At 43.4% G+C, this 24839-nt stretch overlaps 2 protein-coding genes across 3 annotated transcripts in view; one reads left to right on the forward strand and one right to left on the reverse strand.

Annotated features, from left to right (window-relative positions):
• The window catches only part of RPRD1A (regulation of nuclear pre-mRNA domain containing 1A), a 44928-nt gene extending 38749 nt beyond the window's left edge, over positions 1-6179 (forward strand). For both annotated transcript variants that reach the window (XM_084857534.1, XM_084857532.1), the window contains one exon: positions 1118-6179. In XM_084857534.1, the coding sequence (XP_084713660.1) occupies positions 1118-1267 (150 nt within the window). In that variant the 3' untranslated portion in view covers positions 1268-6179. The remainder of the gene's footprint in view (positions 1-1117) is intronic.
• Positions 3995-16682, reverse strand: RMP24 (ribonuclease MRP subunit p24). The gene is made up of 6 exons (XM_084857536.1): positions 16541-16682; positions 14226-14334; positions 12459-12481; positions 10946-11148; positions 9562-9725; positions 3995-6676 (listed from the first exon to the last, which is right to left on the reverse strand). The coding sequence occupies exons 2-6, from the start codon at positions 14300-14302 to the stop codon at positions 6523-6525; spliced, it is 621 nt and encodes a 206-aa protein (XP_084713662.1). The 5' UTR covers positions 14303-14334; positions 16541-16682; the 3' UTR covers positions 3995-6522.
• Positions 16683-24839: the final 8157 nt, after the last annotated feature.

Consider the following 24839-nt stretch of genomic DNA (forward strand, 5'->3'; position numbering starts at 1 on the left):
TATGCTGCTCCCCATCCAAAACAGATTCCGGAGCTGTAAACATAAGACATACAATAGTAAAAAAGATAAAAGATTAAGGGAGCAATCCTATGGCTGCTAGTCAGCAGCTAGACGGCCATAGGATATGTCGGTTTCCAGGAACCAACCTCGGAGCCCACACTCTGAGGTCGGTTCCCTGAGAACCGACTTTCCCCCCCTCTCATGCTGCCTCACAGGCAACTCAGAACAGCATGTTCCGCATTCGGAAGAGCGCGGAGCGACGAAAATGGGGAGTTCCGGAGGGCATTCTGAGGTGGGGAAGGCGGAAATGCCGGTACAACACGTGTCGTCTGGCAGCTGCTTCCCCCGCTCTGCCTTCCTGCAGCTGGACCTCTGAAATCGGCTGTCTAGTCGCAAATGCAGGGTGGCTGAAGTGCCGAGGGGACAATCCCCTCTGCACTTCTCCTGCCGTCCATTGGATAGGCAGTCGCCTCTGAGTTCAGAGGCGGCCGCCTATCCCAATAGGATTGTGCCCTCCCACACCATATTAAAATGGTTAAAAACAGAATGCCAGTGAAAACTGGCTGGTCATTTAAGGAATGCACCCTGGAACAGAACTGTTTTCAGGAGGCGCCAGAAGCAACACAGTGTTGGCACCTAGTCCAATAATCTTGCCACCTAGTCCAATTCTATTAGGCAATAACTTGCAGGGAGATAAATCTTGTATCTTAAGACACAAAGTAAATTGAGTAACTGATGTCTCACTGAAGAGATAAAAAACAGTTTTCCTGATGGACTCGGGGAGAGATGGTGAGATGTTTATTCTGCGCTAGTTAAGAGAAGACTGGGTTTCCTTGCTTCATCCACATGAGGAAAAGGCAGGGAAAATGTCTGTACCTGAGGAGCGGGGGAGGGCACCTGTTGTTTCTGAGATAAGCTCTGGAAGCTTCCGTAGGCAGCCACCAGAGTTCCCTCTCTGTTTTGTCACAGAGGCCATGAAGAAGTTTGTGTTTTCCACATCCCACCTCTCTCAACACACGGGCTTTAGGAAACAAAACTATTTCTGAGAACTCTTTAGTAACAACTCATGAATAAACTGGTGTGGAAGGTATTCTGTAAAGTTTTTCATGTCTTGCAGGAATACAAGCGCAAATTAACCAGAGTCTCGCAGGTACGGAAAGAACTCAAGTCGCGTATCCAGAGCCTTCCCGACCTGTCAAGACTCCCCAATGTCACAGGAAGCCAGGTGCATCTTCCGTTTGCAGGGGATGTTTATAGTGACAATTGACATTCAGATGTTCCACCGGAATGAAGAATTGGTCAGGCTGATTGATATTATTTTTGTATATTTGTTGAGAGTAGCACAGAAGTGTTCTAATTTATAAGAAATGTTAAATGTTGCTTTGTTTACTATTTTACTGACAAGTGGTGAAGCAGGTACTATGTAAGAGGCAGCATCAGTGTATTATTATGTTAAAGAAAGTGATAATTGCAATTAACTTTTGTACTCACTTTGATTAGACCCAACTCCTGGTAGAAAATTGTTTCTATTTTTTTTATGTGCTCTTTACTGGATATAGTTTTATTAATTTAAACTAATCATATAAGAATCTGCAGTTAAGGAGCAGAAATTGATATTTTGATTACAAAGGATAACTTTGTGCAACTTTGTTTGAAACTTGGCAGTAATCGTTTACCATCTCCAAACAAATAAAATGGTCAATATTATGTCATTTAAAAACCTGGAATACAAATCATATTAAAAACAGATGCTGAATGACCAAAAATGACCTTAAGTAAATTAAAATACTGTATGATTTAGCATTTTAATCTAATAGCAATCTTTTGTCTTCTGAGTTTTTTTTACTTATTGGACCATATGCTTGCATAGACCTCATCCAGACATACTTTTTAAACACAGTTTTCAGTGAGGATAGTCTTAAACTAGAAGCAGTGGGATGGTTATATGTAATTTATACTTATTTTTAATTAACCATGGCTAAAAGTTAAAAAAAAAGTTGCATAGTTCACTCTTAGGCATGTCTACTCAGAACACACTGTATTCAATAGGACTTACTCCCAGGTAGGTGTACATAGGATTGTACCCATTACAAGAACATAATGCTGTAGTGTGCTATATTCATTAGCTGAAGAACTGAACTGCTCCTTTCTCTGAGGGGGAACTCAGTGATAATTGCAGAAAGGTTCCAATAAATCAATTGTTGCCCAAAATATTAATATGGGGAAAGTTTATTCTCAACTAATTATGAAAGAAATGAGTATGTGCTGATCTGTCTTCTGCATCTCAGCAGATCTGCCTTTTTGCTTCCATGGACCATTTCCCATATTACAATTTCAGATACAGAAGTTATTTACAGGTACAAGCATTACTGTGATTTAAAATTTTAACCTAAGTGACTTAGGTGTCACTGCTCTGCTCTCTGACAAACGTTTAACACTTAGCTATCCCAAATGAGATGATACCATTTCCTCTGTTGGAAAAACATTGAGTACTAGTGGGTGAAAAAAAACAGGTAATTGCACATCAAACATGCTGTTTTGAATATGGCAACTTAAGCATGTGAAAGCAGAATTCTTCTTTGGACAAGATACTGATGGCTGTGATATTCAAAGCACTGTAGTGTGCTTTATTTGCATTCCTCAGTGTAGCAATTTTGGTTTATTCAGAAGAGCCATTTCATTGTCAGTCTTGAATGTTAACTAGTTGCATCCACTTATACTACTTTTATCATGTGCAGTTCTGCAAAGTTTGGGCATGATCTGGCCAGAGTTAAACTTGTTTAAATCCAATTAATTTTGAAGAATTAAGTACATGTGTAAATCTTGTTCAGTGAAATCAGTGGGAAATAATAGAGCTTAAATTTCATGTGTTTTAATTTTTATGGAAGATACTTGCAACCGAGGAAAAATATTTTTGCTTGTATTTTAACCAACTTGCCCCAATGTTCACTTTTTAATGGTTTTGTTGTATTAACAGCCCTAAAATTCTTTAATATTAAATAGAAAGCAACTCTTTAAAAGGTGCTTGGTAGTGTCAGACAGAGTTTCATAACAAATTATCTGAAAAGAGCAGGGGAATTTCAAGGTGTTTGAAAGGACGCCATGATAGATTTATGTTCATGGGTCAGGCACATTCAAAATGTAAATTGTAGTTTCTGCTTTTTAAAAAATCTATTGATAAGATTCTATAACAGTTGAAACTGGGGGGGGGGGAGATGAGATCTAGATTTAACAGAACAGTAATGTATTTTAAACTTCTTTTGTGTGTGCCTGTAATGCTAAATTACGGTTTAGCGAGAGCCTTTCCCAGCCAGCTGCCCTCAAGATGTTTTGGACTACAACTCCCAGCATTCCCGACCATTAGCTGTGCTGGCGAGGACTGATCAGAGCTGAAGTCTAAAATACCTGGTGGGCACCAGGTTGGGGAAGGTTAGTTTAATGTTATGTGCAAAACAGGCCATTCAGCACTATGGAAAAGCCACAGTTGTACAACTCATTTTTCTAGATCTGAATACATTTGCAAATACTATCATCCTTTTTGCGCCAAACTGTAAAAAATAAACTTTTAACAAGATAAAATTTACATGCTGATCCAGAGCCTAAGCTTGGAAAGCAGCTCTGGGATGGGTGGACTGCTGCACTCACATGTAAACTGTTTTGCCAGCCTGCACTTGTTTTATTAGCTTTTTTTTCTTAAGGTCCAGGTTTCAGAACTAGTTTCGAAAACATGACTTGTTGAAAATACTCCCCCACCCACCACCAAATTTCACTGGAGGGCAGAAAGTTGGACACTAGTTAGAAAAAAACAGTCCAGGCAAAGGCAAGCCATTTTTATATTACATTGGTTTCAGTGGGATTTTAAAGTGTTCAACTTTGGGAGGATCATGCCCAAGATTCTTTACCATCAGCACCCAAGGTTTAGTTTGAACATTATGTGGCTGCCCTCTTTAAAATGGCTCATCTGAGTTTTTTTAGTACGAAGCTTCCCCTTGAAAGATTCCTGTCTGTCTCCAAATTAAGCATGTTAAGGTTGTCTTGGTAAAACCAAATTATTAAAATATGAAAATTAGTAAACTCAGCCATTTATATTTTGAGGAAAATTGGACTCTGCTCTAAATATCCATTATCTGTTACTGTGAGCAAAACCAGAGTTTTAGCGACATACAACTTTTTTTTACCTCATTCAGAATATTTAAATATAAGCCTAGCTGTACAAAATCCTTAAGTGAGGCTTTGTATCAGTAAAACACAGAGGTTAAGGTCCTTTACTTGGAAGTAAGACCCACTGAATTCAAGAGCTACTTCCAAATAATGTGTTTAGGATTGCAGCATAAAAGCTATTTCTCTGTACAAAGTATTACCCAGATGCAGGATTAATCATCCAGTCTTGCATATACAAGAATGACCAGTTGCAGAGAAGACACAGTATGTCTAATTGCTCTGCTCTAAAATAATGTACATAGATTATATTCAGCAAAAAAGAGAATGACCACTTGATTATATTCAGCAAAAAAGAGAATGACCACTTGGATTGATCGATGCAACCAGGAAATACTACTAAGGTGAAACCAACAAATTGTTACATTTCTGCTAGCAGAATGGATGTCACAGCCACCTGTGGACCCCCCCCCCCCATTGTTCTAGCAGGCTGGGGATCCTTCAGAGCAGATTTGGGATGCAGGGGATGGGGAAATCTTATTGTGCAAGCAGACTTCCACTTATGCAACAACTGGACGTAACTGTATGTGTGTACTGGAGCTGCCCCTGCAGTGAGAAATTGCTAGATCATTCTATCAGAAGATGGATGCTTGCTTTGGGGTTAGAAGCAAATAGTTTACTTTTGCAAAACCTTACTAGTGTGTTCAGGATGATCTATTGACAATGAGCAGAATCACGCACACATTTAAGAGTTCCTACTTGTACAAGCCTTTCTACTTGTAAAACTAACCAATAATTTATTAATTTCACACACAATAAAACTAGTTGAAACAAAATTTTCCATCCCTTTGGAAATTAGTAACTACGCTCATCTCCTTTCAGTCTGCTATATATTTAAACATTTGATTCTTGCCCCAACTCAGTCCACACAAAATGCTATGGAATATTTTGTGCTTTTCATTTCCTAATGAGTTAGAACAGTCCTGTAAATTAAATCCACTCTTGTTTGTAGCAAGCCAGTGTAAACTATAAAAGGCTGCATCCTGCAATCACTAATTCCCAATGGAAGAGAGAATTTACATGCTGAAGACCACCTTAAAGTTTGTGACTGACCAATATTTTTGACATAGGCCCATCTAGTGCACTCTGCAAGTGAATCCAAGTATATGTATAATAATGCTTAGCAATCCATTATTATTCAGTTGTTTAAATCAGGAGTGGGCAAAAGCTAGATCAGGATCTCTGGGTGATTTGCAATACCTCAGCAAGCATTTCTGACTCCCAGTTGACTAATAATAGCAACAACTAAACAGCTTTTCCTTCCTAAATTAGATTGCTGCAAAACAATGCTGGCTGGCCTGGGGGCGGGGGTGCAGGATTGGATGTTTGTATGGAAAGACTTATGAACTTGGTTCTGGTATGGATCACAACTTTCTGGGCTGAGCATTACTCAGAAGGATCCTGTTCATCAATCCTTAGCATATATCTGCCCATCTGAGCCCCTATTTTACATCTGGCTCTGGTTGGCAGATCTCAGGGTTCTAGTAAAAAACATAGATCGTAAAATCCTGAAGCCTACCCACTTCTGGTTTAAATTATCTGTCTTATCTGTTTAGATCTTGGCTGGGATCCAAAGAGCTATTTAAGTTCATGGAATAGGTTTGCCGGAGGCCAATGAATTTGCCATAAATAATAAAACTGCTTCTAAAACATCTGTTTCAAAAGCAGTTTGTGGTGCAGGGTGAGTGCCCTCCAAGGAAGACAAGTCTCAAGACCCTTGGGCTCACAGAACTAGTGCTATAGTTCTTTGAATCCTGGCCCATTTTCACCATTTGTTCATTACAAACATTCTGGTGAATGTGTTTATGTGAATATTAAAAACTATTAGCACTTTAACTTCTGTGCAAATGTTCTGCTGTTTTATGTAAACATAATTCATTATTGAACGTTGTTTGCTGAATTTGTAATTTCCATCCACTAAGAGCACGTTTTCATATTGAAAAGAATAAAGTCCAAACAAATTTGTGCTGTTTTATTCCCTAGCTAAAATCTGCAATTATAACTCATCTCCATAAGGAGGAGCAGCATAAGCTTCCTCCCCTCCTTGGCCTCTACTGTGAACCAAGTCATCCACAAGTGAACAATTGTGTGGATACTTGGTTTGCAATCTATTTTTTCACCCCAAAAAAGTAGGAAAAAGGGCAGGGGGAAGAGAAGAAATCAAAAGCTGGTCCTCCACAAAGAACAGTATATATGTGTTTTACCCAATGTTCTTTCCATTCTAAGATACTATTTTTTATGAACAAACAACTAATGCATTCCTTTATTCAGCTGCAATTATGGTACACCAATTTTAAAAGGTTTCTAAAGTGACAACAAGAAGTTTTTCAGGACCCCCTTATCACTTTTTTTATTTTCTTCAAGTATAAGCAGTCTTTTCAACTGAGTGAAGTGGGTTTTAGCATTTTTCGGAGTCCTGGAGGAAGAATGAGGGGTTGATAGTCCAGATGTAGGAGTTCTGAAATGGAAGATTATGTAAAGAATTAAGAATATGGATATGTGCTACAACATTTATAAGCCTCATTATCTGCAGGAAAAAAACCCAGATAACAACACACGGCATATTTTAAAGAAACCACACTTCTAAATATTCACACTCATACTTTACAGAAGTATGAAAGACTACTCTTCAGCAGTCTTCCCCAACCTGGGGCCCTCAGATGGGGCTGATGAGACTTGTGCTCCAACACATCCAGAGGACACCTAGGTTGGAGAAGGCTGCTCTCGAATTTACTATGAAAAGATTACAGCATTGCTCCTAAATCCCACTGTGTTGGTGGAGTATATCACTATGGTGGTGGGAGGAAAATGCCAGTATAATGATACTTCTGCGACTAGAGGTAAGCTATTGCTGGTGCAACAAAGTAGCAGGACTCCATACTGATGTGGAAATCGGGAAGACTGTGTCTGTTTGTATATGCATGAGAGAGAGAGAGATGATGGCATCGAAGTTAGTCTGTAGCCTCTTCTTCCTCAGGGCTTGGTTCTGCCTAGTCAGCCTAACATTATGCCTGCAAAAGAAGTGGTTTAAATTAAAACATCCCCATTGAAGTCAACTGAGTGTCTGTCAACTGACGCCCCCCCCCCCCCAACCTCCTCTCTTGTTTGCACCCCTGCTATGCTGGAAAATACAACATAGGATTCCAATTATATTTGCAGTCAATCACAGCACACCACGCTAGCATATAAGATGTAGGAGGGAAACAGTTCTGTAGAGTTATGAGCACACAAGGAGAGAGACGAGTGATGGAGCACTTCACACATACAGCAGGACATGTGGAGCAAAACAAGTTTTCTATAGTGGATAGCAGAGTATCGTTGCAATGGCTACACTGTTTTCGGCTACAGGAAGACATCAGGGAGATGCTATTAGTAGCACGGGGAACTAGGAGCACAGGGCCACTGCTACAACAAAGTCTAGCAACCCCATTCTTTGTTATGCTTTCCAGCCTTATTCCACAAGTGATGCAGTTCAATAAAAGCTGTGACTGTTCCAGCTGTCTCTTATGATGGGTGGAAGATGAAAAATCACCACCCCTTCAAGTAATCCTCACCTCAGATGTCTCCATGATGAGGCAAGGAAACTAGGAAGGGAGAGGTGGTAATGGATTGTTCACCACTACACCAAAAGTGTGCCTAAGAAGGTGGCTACATTTGACTTGAGACCATTGTCACAACTTCAACACAGCACCCCAAATTTCCTGTTTGTCCACCTCACCATTGGACTCACATCAGCAATTCATAGAGGGCACAAATCCTGCAATGCACCTAGCTCCAGTGAGCAATGCAAAGTGCTCACACACTGGCTGGGTCCAGAATGGCTGGAGAGACTCAACCACCATTTCCCCAGGGTGAAGCTCTATCTGGCAACAGAGACCTATCTAGGCAAACAAGAAGGAAAGGTGGTTCAAGCTGAAGGGAGAAAAGGATTCTGGACTTAGGGATGGTGGAGAATTCCGCCATGGATCTCAGTGAGGCCAAATGCCAGTGCATTCAGCCCCCCAAAATCCGTGGCGGAATGAACCCCCCGCCCCACCACCCCGCGAAAGGTGCGTGAAATGGAGCACCTACCTGGTGCCGTTTGCGCTGCTTTGCGAACGGTGGCCGCATATGCGGCCACCGTTCGCTTCTTCATTACTGCCATGATAGGCTACGTAAATACTTACGTAGCCTATCATGGCAAAAAAGGGAACGCAAATGGCAGCGGCTATGGCAGCCGCCATTTGCGTTCCTGTTTTTTAGTCGTGATTGGCTACGTAAATATATACATAACCTATCATGTCAAAAGACAGGGATGCAAATGGTGGCGGCTATGGCGGCTGCCATTTGCATCCCTGTGCAGCCCAGTGGCCGGATGTCCAGCTGCGGGCGGCCCCGGCCGGCAGCTCCGTGGAGTCGCCGTGGAGCGGAGCCGGCTGGAGAGAATTTCGGGGGGAGGGATGGAGTGCCTCCCCCTCACCACGGATGTCCCTGGACAAAACCAGTTAAGTGTTTCGTACATCCCTAATTCTGGTCCTGAAAATGAGTAGGCACCAAAGTAGAGTGGCGAGTGTGGTAGGAAACAGACCACATGGAATGGGCCTAAGAGCCAAAAGAACCCTGGGCCGATTTTGGAGCTGTGTTGCACTGAGTCTAAAAGCGCAAGAAAAGAGCATTGGGTGCCTGAAATCAAGGGCAGTTATTGACTTAAAAGCCAAGAGTACAAATGGGTCAGTGGCTTTGGAGCAGGACTCAAGATGGGATGGAACAAAGGGATAGATTGTTTGAATCTAGGGAATGAAAGGAGAGCTGATGGAGGTTCCTGCCTACTTGACTGAGTTAAAGCTAACTGACCGAGTATGAGAAAAGCCATGTGTCTGAGAGACAGTTAGGTGGAGGTATAAGAATAAAAGGTGTCATAAGGGGTGCCCAGGTGGTGGTTCAACAAGCTGATCTACATAAGGGCAGGGATGTTTCAAGACCAGGACATGTTTCCAACCAAGGCTCTGGATTGGCCTATAAAAGGTACCTTTGTGGGGTGTCCGACTGGGGTGGTGACTTGGAAGTCAGGTAGGCATTTGCATGGGAGCAATTCATTTTAACCAGTGGAGGACACAAGACAAATTCTGGCCCCGTGCTACCATCTCATGGCCTTCTCATTCCTGACAGCCTTCAAGCCTCTTGCTGCCTCTCAGAGCAAAATGGATTCTTTAGCTAAGGTGCCAGCCAAAACACACACACACATACATGCATGGAAAGCAGTTATGGCTGAGCTCTGCAACGATGCCTTTCATGCATGGGTTGAATGCCATTCCTATGTCCCTATTGTTCAATTATATTGTCTCTATAAAGGGAAATAAATACCTGGAACCTGATGATGGCTTCCCTCTTTTAGATCCAGAATGACTGTGGCTGATAGGTGTAGTTCTGTTTGAAAATGTTTTCAAGGTTGATGTTTTTATTCCCAAATCCTCTCTACTCTTTCCATTATGCCTTACTGTTTTTCTACACATATTGCAGGTAATCCGCTAGAGGAAAAAAGAAAGGTCAACTACTGTCAAGCTTGCGACTTCTTTAAAATGTACATATACCAACATTACTTGGGTGGAAAGTCTTCCAAAAAAATTGAAATCCACAGGAAATAAACATAGGTTCCAATCCACAACTGTATACCAGAATGCTCCTACTAATGTTAATGGCACTGCTCCAGAGCAGCTGTGGAGTGAACTGTGGTCCTACTGAATACTTTGTTTGCAGCAGCATGGCTACGAACAATCTGAAGTAGTAACATCTTAAACAGAAAAAAGTTTTTTTCAATGCCTCAGACTTGGTCTATGCTCACATGCAGAGGGATCCAGAAGTTCCCACATACTAGGACACTACAAAGAATGGAATGCACCCACACACTTCCTATGCCCGTATTCAGCCCTCCTCCTGGTCAAGGACTGCAATTAACAGCCTGGTGCAGTGTCTACATGAGCACTATGGCAGGGAGAAGAGGAGAAGGCTTTGCTACGTCATACGGGGATCCTGCACGTGATGGGAAAGAGTGAACCCGTTGTCTTTGCCATTCTTAAAGGAAGAATATGTTCTGAGTAATTGTTTTCCATTTGATAGTGCTTTCCCTAAAGTCTGAAGAATGTTTCTAGCACAGCACAAGGGAGCATTGGATTGAAGCCCACAGGGTTCCTGCAACCCTCGGCCGTAGCTGGGCACAGCCATATTTCTGGCAACATAAGGGCATGGTCTGAGGGCACATTAGGAAGCCACCATGTTGAAGCTAAGCAAATCTGGGTCTCAACACTGTCTGGATGGGAGATCTCCTGAGAACCCCAAGTATGCTGTCCTCAGGATCGGGGAAATGTCTTCATGATCATGTCAGTATTTCAGTGGCTTCAATCTCCAGGTCACAGGTATGCCTGGGACTTGCTGAGGGCTGGAAACATGCAAGGACAGCTTATAAACACAAATTAAAAGGAATATTTGGTTGCTACCGCAAGGATAGATGGATGTTTATAGAAAAAAGAAGTTTCTAAACTGCCTATCACTGCCTATTAATCTAAAGGAGTTGCAGTGAGGCTGTCTATACTCGCCATCTGATGCTTTACCATATTTTAGAGTTTTAGTTAAGTGTTCTTATGAGGCAAGTTAATTAAAGCTACCAAGACTAGTTTCTTTTCACCTATTTTTTCACTTCTTGAAGAAAACATGAACACATATGTGAGAAGAGCTTAAAGTTTAATCTTACCAGCACATTCTTTGATTCCTTGTACTTCTTCAAAAGTTTTGTTTGTTTTAAATTGAGTTTGTAGTTTTTCTTTTCCCGATTAAGTAATTTCTCTATCTGTGGAGTCACTTTCATTTTGGGCATTAGGCGCACCCTGTAGTTACCAGGTTGAAGAAACTGGAAACAGTAACAGCACACCTGGTCTACATTATCTTGTTTTTTGCCTGTAAATTAATAAAAACAACAGTAAAGTTCTCTGGCAATATGTTTTGCCGGTGAATGTGAAGTAATATGCTGGATCACTAACAGATTGAAATTCCAATTCTCTACAGGAGTTGCAAGCACTGTCTAAGAAGATCTCGTCCGCATATATCGGTGTGTGTGGCAGTGCACTCTTATGCATGTCTATTCAGAAGTAAGTCCCATTGTGTTCAACGGAACTTACTCCCAGGAAAGTGCATAAGATTGCAGCCTCAATTACTTCCCGAAAAAGGGTATTGATTGAATAAGGATAATGATACTACAACCAAACCTTCTTAATCTGAAGCAGCCTCAATGAAGTCCCGCTTTAGTTCCAGGTATATTACAGAGTAAATAATCTGCAAGATTCAGCCTTATTCCATCATCATCATCATCATCATTATTAATTTTTAGAGAGAGAGTGTGTGTGTATGTATATATTTTTTTAATCCCACCATATTTCCAAAAGAGAAGTCCAGTAGCTGTTCTAGATTTTATTTAAAATTTTATAACTGTATAAACCCCTTAAGGAATGGCTTACTGATAATCAATAAAAGCTTAATGAAAATGTGTAACTACCCAGCAAATTACTAAAATTTGCATTAGCTTCTTCAGGTAAGCCACATTGTAACCAATACCCCTTCCCTTGATGCTTTGTGAACTATCCCCTTCCCACCTTAAAATCACATTGCCAAGTTTCAAGGAAACCAGCCCCTTTCAAGTCACATCTTTTGCAGACTTGGCTCTGTATCTGAGGATACGATGCACAATTGCATATTACACTAAAAGGAAGCACTACAGCAGAGTGAATATTTCTCCTAACGTAATATTTTATGCATACCACTCACTCTGGACTAGACAATTCACACACTGCCCCTTATTTGTAGACAGCGAATGGGAAACCACCCAATACCACATCTTATGGCTCACATTTTTTCTACCCTTAGTAGTGCCCAATGGTGAAGAGAAGACCGGAAGTGAAAAAGGCGTCTAGAACGTAAAATGTTCCTAGATTACTGCTACCTGGGATTACTTGTACTGCTTCTTCCAAGACTGCTAGTCATCTTTCTATTGGGAAACCTCAAATTACAGAACTGTTGATGACATTACAGGAATTATTTATATCCATAAAAATAATACTTTACAGATACCCTTGTCTGGAAGAGATGTTTTGAGAGTACAGTTCTGCAGAACACGCAAGAGTCTCAAAGTCTTAAACTTGTGACTTTTCTGGTATTTGCGTATGCACTGTGCCCCTGTGCTGCTGTTCTCTACTCTGCCCTACAGCAGTTACCTTCTAAGTTGCTGAGTGTCCACCTGCGGGGAAGACAGAAACAAAACGGAGAGAAGGATTATTTATATTCATTTGCCAGTTTCACTAAGCCCATACAGAGTTGAAAATACATAGCACTTACAGAGTACTTCTTGAGAAATCAAAACAATTCATATAAATGTTATCCCTAATTCTTATCCCCACATTGCAGGGCTGACGCTAAAAGGAGGAGTGTTACCTTTTAGCTTAGCCAATATGGATAAGTCCAGCCATTTACTGTTGTAATGGGACAAAAAAAGCATGACATCAAGAGTGCATCAAAATACAATTGCACATATTTAGTAAAATCAATTTATTTTAAATATTAAGAATGATTTGGAAAAACAGCGCACCAATGCCTACACACCCATTTTGCATGTCCAGGCAGGCAGCAAAAACATTGTATGTGGCTGCTAGGCATACAGCTTGGGTGATCATATAGTATAGGTCCCTTAGGGCGCAATCCTATGCATGTTTAGACAGAGAAAAGGCCTACAACTCCCAGCATGCCCCAGCCATGATGGGAGTTGTAGGCCTTTTCCCTGTCTAAACATGCATAGGATTGCACCCTTATTAACCCACTATCCTACACAGCAATTTAAATGCTCAGAGCAGAGATTACAAAACACCATGCATTCCTACAAAATTACTCAACAATTTGTATTAGAAGTATACTGCCACCACCTTTTAAAAGTAAATTTAGTTTGTTTGAAAATACAGTGAGTACTATTCATCTAAAGTTATGCACTTTATGCATAATAAGGGAAGGGTTAAGCATGAGTTTAAACTCTGTTTTATTGTTAAAAAAGTAAGACTTAAGTACTTTACTTTGGCTAGATTATGCTCAATCTTTTCTTTACAAAAAACACAGACAAGCGCTAATCTGTGATAGGTTTCCCATACAGGGTGGCAACCAAACAGTAAGTTATATTAGCAGCAGGTAGAAGGTAGATGGTCCACTCATGAGCCACCTAATACCTGCTGGGAGTTATGCAGAGAATGCTGGACTAATCCAATCCAACAAGGCAATTCTTAAGCAAGAGTGCATACTAAACTGCTGAAACTAGAATGGCTGTTGGCAAAAACTAGTAGATGTACTGTGACTATATATATCCCAGTGGCTTTGAAATGCCAGTAAAAACATATTTCCATGAATATTGTTGACTACAAGATGGAGAACCAACCTCAACAAAACCTGTCTCATAGGACTGCTATGAAGATGGGGGGGGGGGGTATTTTCACTGATCTGAATTCCTTGGAAGGACAGGATAAACTGATCTTCAAATAAATAAAAACAATTGACATTCTTTTTACCAATCCTGTTTTAATCCTCAGAATGGTGTTTTATGTGTACTTTTTATGGCCTGGTGTTACATGAACTTATTTTATCCATAATAACACACACACGAGGGGCCACACAGATTCTAGTGAAGAGAGAAAGGTAACAGAAGAACAGACAAACCTGAAGCAGCCCTCACTGATTCACATACATGCTAGGTATAGTTACATGAGATGGGGGAAGAGTGAAGGGGTCAGAAAAAAGAACAATGGAACCTGGCGTTCAGCACACGTGGCCATATTCAAACCACAAATGCCATGCCACGTGCACTCTTAGAATCGAGTGTGGTGGCCACTGCTGGCAGCTACGACAACAGCAGGTATAAGTGGCATAGACATATTTTAATAAATAGGCAGATGGAACAGGTGAGCGGAAGAAACAGGTAAAGGAAACAAAAATTCAAACCTTACAGCAAAAAACGTGCTTGGGCTGGGCAGGTGCCTGCCAACTTCCGTGCTGCAACTTCCAAAAATTGCCACCTCCCCATCTTCTTGGGCAGGAGGAGACCAAAATTTTCTTCTTCAAAAACAGAAAGACACTATTAATGCCATCTACTGACTATAACATTAGAACTTCTCAATTAGAATTGATCATAAAATCGGGTACTCCGTAAACATCTCCACAGAATTGTTACCAAACCCTAAGGATTTCCAATGCAAAAGACAGTCCCTAGAGATGAAATTACAACACCCAACTCATTCATGTTGCAGGGAGGAATCCCCTCTCATCAAATCCCAATGCCTTAAACAATCCTATAAAACATAATCAACTATCTCCTCTACCCCACATACTTCACAGAGGCCAGAATCAGTCCTCCCAATACTAAACAATGCTATAAAGACCAATCCTTCCCAGAGACCATTCAACATCAGTATTAGAAACTTCCAGAGGGACCTCCAAAATTGCTCCCCTTTTCCCTAGCATAAACCACCACTTTAATTTTCCCTAAAGCTTCAAGTCTGAGCAGCTTCTCCCCTCGATCTTTATTTTCACACTGTATCAATAAATCACCTCATCAGGGTGGGATATTCTACCTATCCTGCACAATATCCCCAACTGCTTTTATAATCTACTCTACCAACTTCACAGGACTATCACACACTTTCCCATCTTAACCACAATAATGTACCCTCTTTCCTTCCCTCATGGAACCCATGCTCATATCCCCTACTTCAACAAACACCCCCTTTTTTAGCCTGAATCCCTGCTTCCCCCACCTCAGCCTCTGGCACTTTAAAGACCTTCCGTTACAAACCTGTATACACTTACTTGGGAGTAAGTTTCATTAAACTCAGTGGGACTCACTTCTGAGTAAACAAGCATTGTTAACAGATTTATTGCAATGCACATGAAGATCATGTGGAGGATGGGTGGGAAGGAGATGCACAATTTTAACCACACCGCTCCATTCGGGAGAAGGGCTAAAATTCATTGATTTACACATACAGAGAGGCTAGGTCCCACCCTTCTTTCTGCACTCCTGCTTGCTTCAACCCCAAAGGCTGCATTTTTTTAAAAGGGTATAATCATCAATCACAGCAGCCCCCCCCCCCCCACAAAAAAAATCTCAAGCCTGATGTGGGGGATGATAGGGCCTGCTGTGATTGAATATTATGCCCTTTTAAAAGTGCAATACGCGGTTTGAAAGATGGGTGGGGTGTTACATCTGAAATGTGGCATTACGTCTGGCTGTTTAGCCTGGTGTGTGGGCACATGCTCAAGGTGCACCATATTGGCAGGGGAGGGGTATCCTTTGCACAACCACCCCCTCTCCACACCCTGAAAAACCAAAGCAAGCAAAACAAACAATAACACACACAAAACTTTAAAAGGAAAGCAGCAGATGGTTAGAGGGACTCATGGGGCTTCCGGACAGAGGTCTTCTAGCACTACCAATTAAAATACATTCCGCAGCTATTCTGTCTTAACATATTTTTTTGTGGAAAGAAAAGAGAAATGAGAAGTGGGAGGGTTACAAGTGAAAAATGAGGACATCTGTACCCCACATAAAACTTAATGAATGAACCAGACTGCCCACTAAAATTCCACGAATGGGCCAGTGCAACTGCATGACAAAAGCCTCGTCTGGAAGCACCCATAGCCAGAGACAGCACTGCACAGTCAGAGGACAAGGAGACAACGACTCCATGAGGAGACCAGGCTTAGAGCAGCCTCCCCCAACCTGGTGCTCTCCAGGCATGCTGTACTGCAACTCCCATGATCACAGGCCTGGGAAGTATGGCAACTGCAGCCCAACACATCCGGAGGGCACCTGACTGAGGAAGGCTTAGAGGCAGACAAGGCACGCCTAACCATGCCACTAGTCCTCCGCACTCCAAGAGGGCGAGACGTGCTCGCTCCTGCTCTGCTTCTGCAGATCTCCCAGGCCGTACTGGTAGGGCCAGGGTGGTGGTGGTACAGAGACAACAAAGCAAAGCCGGCGTTAACAATGGGCAGTATCCAATGGTCGTCCTACGCAGACTGGGCCCACTCACTTCAACGGTCTTCTCTGAGTAGGAGTACCATGGATACTGCCCAGTCCAGCCAGCCGAGAGTCGTTACAAGAAATTGTATCGCTTAAAAAAAAAGGAGTCAGTGTTGCACGGAGGGGCAGCACGGCACCACTCAGCGCCCCCCTCCGGTTGCTGCCGGGGGCGTTAACCCCCAAAGGTTCGTAGCACACCGCGAAAGGGGCGACGCAGAGGAACCCGGCGGCGGAACACACCTGCGGGGCCGGGTGGCGGCGCCGCCCCTGAGAAGCAGCGTCGGTGGCCGAAGCCCACTCAGCGCTGCAGCGAATCGAGCTGTCGCCCGCCGCCCCCTCCCGCGGCTTCCGCTGCCTCCCCCGCCGACGCTCCCGCCCAAGCGCCCGCGGCAAGCCGAGACGCCTCGAAGTGGCGCCGGAAAGCTTGTCGGGCGTCTTCCGGTGGGAAACAGCGACCCTCGCAGAACTGTTCCGGGCAAGGAGAACGGCGGGTGTTCGCTCCTGGTGTAGCCGGTAGGAAGGAGAGCGGCCGGCTAGTCGCCGGCCGGCGATAAGGCTGCCTTCCGTCCGAGGTAGCCGGGTCCTCCCCGGGAGCGGGGCGGGTTTTTAGATACCCGGCCCTTCGTTTCGTCAGGGTAGGGTGACCGGCCGCCGTCCGATAAGCGTGAGAGTTTGTCGTAGGGCGCAATCCTACGCAGGTTTAGACAGAAGAAAACCGTGCAGCCCCCAGCAGCCCCCAGGCAGCGATGCTAAAAAGTCCTGCCGCTCCCAGTATCCCCCAGGCAGCATAGCTGGAAGATGTAGGGACTTTTTTCTGTCTAAACCTGCATAGGATTGCACTCTTAATTTAGGAAGCTGGTGGAGTTGGAGAGGAAGGGGCCTCCTCCTCCTCCACCATCAGGCTGCCTGTCTTATGTGGAGTGGTTGTGGAATGCCCTCCCTTTGGAGGCCTGACTGGTGCGTAGACTGATTTCATTTCAGTGCCAAGTAAAAACATGGTTTTCACCAAAGCCTTTGAGGGCTAAACGCATTCCCTAAAGTTGCACGCTGTTTTGTTTTAGATTTTATCTGGTATTAGCTTGCTTAATGGTTTAATATATATTTTTAGCTGTTTACATTATTTATTGTTTTATACTGTTTACACTGATTTTATCTGTATGCTGCCCTGAGATCTTAATGACATAAGGCGGGATACAAATGTTTTAAATGAATAAAATAAATGTCTTACAGAATTCTCTGCGCCTTCTTTCCTGTGTAACTGTTCCTATTTTGGAGGGACTTGTCCGTGGTAAATTACGCTCCCAGTTTTATTGCTGTTTGTCTTTTTGAGGAAATGCTAGGAGAGCCTTTAACAACAGCAAGAACAACATGTCAATCTACAAACCTATTCTCCCTTACCTGGGAGGAAGCCACAATGAACTCAGTTTACTTCTGAGGAGACCTATAATGAATTGCACTCTTAGTTTTGTCTACTCATACACAAGGATTATGGGTTTGGGGGTTGCAGTTTTTGCTGAGATAAATCTCTAAGGGAGGTGGCAGATGCTATATGTTGAATCTAGTGCATGTAAATACATGTTGTTGTTCAGTCGTTCAGTCATGTCCGACTCTTCGTGACCCCATGGACCATAGCACGCCAGGCCTTCCTGTCCTGCGCTCTCTCCCGGAGTGTGCTCAAGTCCATATTCATTGCATCGGTGATGCTATCTAGCCATCTCATCCTCTGCCGTCCCCTTCTCCTTTTGCCTTCAGTCTTTCCCAGCATCAGGGTCTTTTCCAGTGAATTTTCTCTCCTCATTAGGTGGCCAAAATATTTGAGCTTCAGCTTCAGTATCTGTCCCTCCAATGAGCACTCAGGGTTGATTTCCTTTAGGATGGACTGATTTGACCTCCTTGCAGTCCAGGGGACTCGTAAGAGTCTTCTCCAGCACCACAGTTCAAAAGCATCAATTCTTCGGCGCTCAGCCTTCCTTATAGTCCAGCTCTCACAGCCATACATTACTACTGGGAAAACCATAGCTTTGATTAGACGGACCTTTGTCGGCAAGGTGATGTCTCTGCTTCTTACTATGCTGTCTAGGTTTGCCATAGCTTTCCTCCCAAGGAGCAAGCGTCTTTTAATTTCATGGCTACAGTCACCGTCTGCGGTGATCTTGGAGCCCAAGAAAATAAAATCTGTCAGTGCTTCCATTTCTTCCCCTTCTATATGCCAGGAAGTGATGGGGCCAGATGCCATGATCTTAGTTTTTGTAATGTTGAGTTTCAAACCAGCTTTTGCACTCTCCACTTTCACCCTCAACAAGAGGCTCTTTAGATCCTCTTTGCTTTCTGCCATTAGGGTGGTATCGTCTGCATATCTCAGGTTGTTGATAATCCTCCCAGCAATCTTAATTCCGACCTGTGATTCATCCAACCCGGCGTTTCTCATGATGTACTCTGCATATAAGTTAAATAAGCAGCACGACAATATACAGCCTTGTCGTACTCCTTTCCCAATTTTGAACCACTCGGTTGTTCCATGTCCGGTTCTTACTGTTGCTTCTTGACCCTCGTACAGGCTTCTCAGGAGACAGGTAAGGTGGTCTGGTACTCCCATCTCTTTGAGAATTTGCCAGAGTTTGTTGTGATCCACACAGTCAAAGGCTTTAGTGTAGTCAATGAAGCAGAAATAGACGTTTTTCTGGAATTCTCTTGCTTTCTCCATGATCCAGCAAATGTTGGCGATTTGATTTCTAGTTCCTCTGCCTCTTCGAAACCCCACTTGTACTTCTGGTAGTTCTCGGTTCACATACTGAAGCCTAGCATGTAGGATTTTGAGCATCACCTTGCTGGCATGTGAAATGAGTGCAATTGTACGGTAGTTTGAACACTCTTTGGCATTGCCCTTCTTTGGAACTGGAATGTAAACTGACCTTTTCCAGTCTTGTAGCCATTGTTGAGTGTTCCAAATTTGTTGGCATATTGAGTGCAGCACTTTAACAGCATCATCTTTTAGGATTTTAAATAGCTTAGTTGGAATACTGTCATCTCTGCTAGCTTTGTTGTTAGTAATGCTTCCTAAGGCCCACTTGACTTCACTCTCGAGGATGTCTGGCTCAAGTTCAGTGATCACACTATCATGGCTATCAGGGACATTCAGATCTTTCCTGTATAGTTCTTCTGTGTATTCTTGCCACCTCTTCTTAATCTCATCTGCTTCTGTGAGGTCCCTGCCTTCTTTGTCCTTTATCATGCCCGTCTTTGCACAAAACGTTCCCTTGAGATCTCCAATTTTCTTGAAGAGAACTCGTCTTTCCCATTCTATTGTTTTCTTCCATTTCTTTGCACTGTTCATTTAAGAAGGCCTTCTTGTCTCTCCTTGCTATTCTCTGGAAATCTGCATTCAGTTGGATATATCTTCCCCTTTCTCCCTTGCTTTTTGCTTCTCTTCTTTCCTCAGGTACTTGTAAAGCCTCATCAGACAGCCCCTTTGCTTCCTTGCATTTCTTTTTCTTTGGGATGGATTGAGTTGCTGCCTCCTGAACAATGTTACGGACCTCTGTCCATAGTTCCTCAGGCACTCTGTCTATCAGGTCTAATCCCTTAAATCTATTCCTCACCTCCACTGAATATTCATAAGGGATATGATTTAGTATGATTTAGATTTATTCATAAGGGATATGATTTAAACCTGAATGGTTTAGTGGTTTTCCCTATGTTCTTCAATTTAAGCTGAAATTTTGCAACAAGAAGCTCATGATCTGAGCCACAGTCAGCTCCAGGTCTTGTTTTTACTGACTGTATAGAGCTTCTCCATCTTTGGCTGCAAAGGACATAATCAATCTGATTTTGATATTGACCATCTGGTGATGTCCATGTGTAGAGTCACCTCTTGTGCTGTTGGAAAAGAATGTTTGCTATGATCAGCGTGTTCTCTTGGCAAAACTCTATTAGCCTTTGTCCTGCTTCAGTTTGTACGCCAAGGCCATGCTTGCCTGTTATCCTGGTGATTTCTTGACTTCCTACTTTAGCATTCCAATCCTCTATGATGAAGAGGACATCTTTTTTTGGTGTTAGTTCTAGAAGGTGTTGTAGGTTTTCATAGAACCAATCAACCTCAGCTTCTTCGGCCTCAATGGTTGAGGCATAGACTTGAATTACTGTGATGCTGAATGGTTTGCCTTGGATTCATACTGAGATCAGTCTGTTGTTTTTGAGATTGTACCCCAGTACTGCTTTTCCCACCCTTTTGTTGACTATGAGTGCTACTCCATTTCTTCTAAGGGATTCTTGCCTGCAGTAGTAGATATAATGGTCACCTGAATTAAATTCACCCATGCTTGTCCATTTTAGTTCGCTGATCCCAAGATGTCGATGTTCAATCTTGCCATCTCATGTTTGACCACCTCCAGCTTACCTTGATTCATTGATCTTACATTCCAGGTTCCTAAACAATATTGTTCTTTACAGCATCAGACTTTCTTTTCACCACCAGACACATCCACAGCTGAGTGTCCTTTTGGCTTTGGCCCAGCCGCTTCACTCTTTCTGGCGCTACTTGGAAATTCCCTCTGCTCTTCCCCAGTAGTATATTGGACCCCTTTGGACCTGAGGGGCTCATCTTCCGGCGTCATCTCTTTTAGCCTTGTGATACGTTCCATGGGGTTTTCTTGGCAAGAATACTGGAGTGGGTTGCCATTTCCTTCTCCAGTGGACCACATTTTGTCAGAACTCTCTGCCATGACCTGTCCATCTTGGGTGGCCCTGCATGGCATAGCTTATGGTTTCACTGAGTTACGCAAGCCCCTTCACCACAACAAGGCAGTGATCCATACATACAGGGACACAAAACATCAGTGCATCGCTTCTCTCTCACCCCTGTAACTGTCTATGCACATTGTTATCAGCTAACAATACAGATTTTGCATGGCTTGAATTTTGGAGTAGAGCGATGTTCTTTTGGAATTGTATTTTTGTCTTTGAACTGTACTTTTTGTGTATAGTCACACATTTTTTAAATGACCTAATAGCATCAGAGAACAGGTCTACCATTTCTGGTAGATCTGGTGATTGAGCAGAAATAAAGCTGGGACACCAGGTCTACTGAGATAGGTAAATCTAGCCTCTAAAGAATTTGTATACTAGGTCTACCCTTCTGCTGTTTTTCAGTGGGTAGACCTGGTGTCCAGACAATGTCCACCCACAGCTGAAACCCTCAGCCCTTTGCATGATTCCCTTCACCTCTGCAATGGCCCTTTGAGCCAAAGGCCATTATAGGGTTGAAGGGCATGGTAAATATGGAGGTGGGGGAGGGTGATTTGCTCAGCTGGCAGCCTGGTACTAGGCACTGCCCTACCCGCAACATACAATAGATTCACAAGACATTTATTTCCACAATATATGAGAAAACACCATGGAGCTGCCTGGCACACTGTCTTAGCTCCAAGGCCAGCACTAAGAGAGTGATGAGGAGAGGTTCCACTTGGGCTTCCTGCGAGAGGTAAAAATGGCAGTTTCTCTTAAATCTCCCCCCGCCCGTGCAACAATGTGTTCTAACTCTTAATAAATTACACTTATTAAGTGCAATTAATACAATCAATTTCACAGCCCCATCTGCATTTCCTTAAAGCACCAGCAACACCAGACTACACTGTAGAGTTGTCATACAACACTCTAATGCACGCCCCCCCCCCCCACGCAGCAAAAAAGGAATAACAACACTGGGCTACTTTGCAGGACTTGTGTAACCCACACTGGCTGGGTTCACACAACACAGTAACTCACATTCAAGGTTAAGTATGGGTTGACTGTGGGTTGCCACCGAACCATGTGGGTTGCCACTGAACCTAGCCATGCTAATAAACCATGGTTTGTTGTTGGGTTGTGAGCTATGGGTTGTTCGTGGTTAACAAATCATGGTTTGTTATCACAGCTGAGTTCACACAACACAATGCATGGTTCAACAACTCTTACTCAACCTATATTCAAGCTTGAGTGTAGGTTGTTGTGTGAACCCAGCCACTTTCTGAGCCACAACCCTGCCTCCTGCAATATGGGTATAATGATGATGAACTTTATCTGCATACATCGTCAAGGTAATTTTTTTACATGTTGTTTATAAACTCAGAAAGATCAAGTCTCTGCTGCTACCTTTTGTTTTTGGTAGACACATTATTGCCCAAACCCAGCTACAGGAAACTGCTGGATTTCTAAATTTTTTTTGGTGAGACTGCAATTATTTCCTAACAGGGAAGACCTCCAGAAAGCTTAACCCACCCAGATAGTGGGTGTGTTAACCATTACTGTGACTTCAATCATTGGCTAAACACACTAAAAGGTGGGAGCTGGCTAGTTTCTCACAAAACCAATAAGCAGAATAGTGGCTGCACATTTTGCCTCATATCTCAGGTTATACAAGGGTTAGAAACTTGCTTTTTTTAAAAAAAAAATCACAGCTGGGAATCTGGAGGTTATGACTTATCCCCGGGGGGTCAATTGCCCCTCCTTGCCCCTTCCTGTGGATGCCTATGAGTATATATGACATTTGGAATGGCTATCCTCATAATGTGATTGTTAGGCATCTCTCCTTTTCCCTTACGTTCTCTTCCAGCACTTTCCCAGCCTTTGTGGGTGAAAGCATAGGGTTTTATGATGCTTCCAATATTATGCCAATATTATCAGCCCAGTCCTATGCATGTTTATGGAGGGTGGGGTGGGGTGGGGTGGTTAAGCCACAAAAAACCAGCATACCCAAGGAGTGCCTCTTCCCTTGTGATTCTGGGGCTGGCAGGAATTGTCCTTTCAAGCAACATCCCCCACACACCTCCACTTCCCAGATGGGTGACATTCCAGTGTTCTACCCCCACCTCACCTCACCTGTGGGCTGGAAAACAACTCACTGGTTCATTTTAAATTGACGTAAACTAAGCCAGAGGCCCATTCTAGGTGGAACAGGACAGGAAGTCTGTGATTTGCATAGTCACAGTCAGCGAGGGAGCCTGCCATACTGCTGCCCATTTCCTTTACAAGGCAGGTGCTCCGACAGGCTACTAAACTAAGGATCTAATAGGCTGCAGTGCTGCCTGGTTGGGCCTGCCAGAAAGCTGGCCTCACTGCCTCTTCCAGGTCCACATTCTACCTTTTGCATTGAAGCCACTGTCAACCGAGCTCGATGGAATCCCATCCCCAGGTTTAATTTACTGACCTCCCCTGGCTGGGCCTTGCCTGCTTGTGTTGCAGGGGACTGGTGGAGAGTAGAGATAGATGGGCCAGGCGTGCGCAGCACAAGGTGCTGTTGCCGCTCTCAGAAGGGAGCTACTTTGGCATGGAGGAGCCTGGTTGTGCTGCTCCCTGCTACTGCCTCTTTCCCTTATGAGGCAGGTGCTCCCACGGCATTGATGAAATTCAAGGGCATCCCCCCTCTCCTGTGTTTAGTTTACTGACCTGTCCTGTCCTGATCTTAGCCTGTGTGCCTGGAAACTGAAAGGAGAGATAGATGGGACAGACACAGCTGCTGTTGATGTCATGAGTGGAATCCAGGGGGCGAGGGAGACAGTTGCACCCCCTTGCCCCTAAGGTGGGATGCCCATGAAGGGACGAATCCCCCAAAAGCCCCTCCGGCCCTTCAGGTCATGGAGACTCACAGAAAACTGTCTAGCTCTTCAGATGACAGAAAGGCTGCCATCCCTGCCATTTCGAGTTGGGTGAGCGGCCTCTTCCTCATATGCCATCCACCGAATTGAGTCCAGTGACTAAGGGCTACTTCACACCGGGCTTTTACCCTGCAATTGAGATTCCTCCTTCATGGAAGTTTGCAGGCTGTTTACATGACGCCGTGACTCTGCTGTGACACTCCTGTGCTAAATGCCCTTTGTTCTGTTTTTAAATAGATCACAGATAATGAGCTATCAAATTACCCCGTTGTGTTCTGCTTCAGCTTCTTCCATGAAAAGAGTAAAAGTGGCAAGAAGAGGAGCGAGATCAATGATAGATAATGGAAGACTCAGCTATGGGGAGAAGGAGAGGGGAAGGGGAGTGGGGAAGGGAAGCGTGTGTAAAGGGAGTCAGTTGTGATCCTGCATTTAAAACAGAAGCAGAAAGCCCCATTTTAAATGCAGGATTTTAGGCTGGTGTACAAATGCCCTGAGTCCAATGAAATTGACTTCCGTTGAGGGGCAGTTGCACAGTATTGCAGCTGAAATCCCACTGAAAATCATGGAAATGGATCATGGCTAAATTTAGCTGTATTGGGGCCTCTTAGTTTACAGATGTGTTTTGATGTATATCCCATCTGATCCTGGGAACTAAGGGCAATTTGGAGAACTTACAACAGAAATACACCATAGCCCCCTTATTGACAAAATAATCCGCTTTAGATTGCTCTGATTTCCTAAGGATGAATATATCATCCTTAGGAAAGGTTCTTGATAGCGATTTATAGTGGTGGGCCAGCTCCTAGTTTTTCTGGATGATAGCGATTGTCTAGTTCCTTTCCTGTCAGGTTTTAGGCCTGATTTTCTGACAGAAATAACCTTGGAGAATGGCTCTGTTGATTTCCCTG

Source organism: Heloderma suspectum, chromosome 5 (assembly GCF_057233095.1).
Source record: "Heloderma suspectum isolate Gila_16-S chromosome 5, 16-S_ref, whole genome shotgun sequence".
NCBI classification, from domain to species: domain Eukaryota; kingdom Metazoa; phylum Chordata; class Lepidosauria; order Squamata; family Helodermatidae; genus Heloderma; species Heloderma suspectum.

Bases quoted from the DNA above. Each gene is read 5' to 3' on its own strand.
- RMP24 (XM_084857536.1), bottom strand. From the start codon at position 14,302: ATGGGGAGGTGGCAATTTTTGGAAGTTGCAGCACGGAAGTTGGCAGGC. The intron at 12,482-14,225 runs GTAAGGTTTGAA...TCTTCCCCGCAG, and splicing joins GCCCAAGCACGTTTTTTGCT to GTGGACACTCAGCAACTTAG. The intron at 9,726-10,945 runs GTAAGATTAAAC...TTTTTCCTCTAG, and splicing joins AGGAATCAAAGAATGTGCTG to CGGATTACCTGCAATATGTG.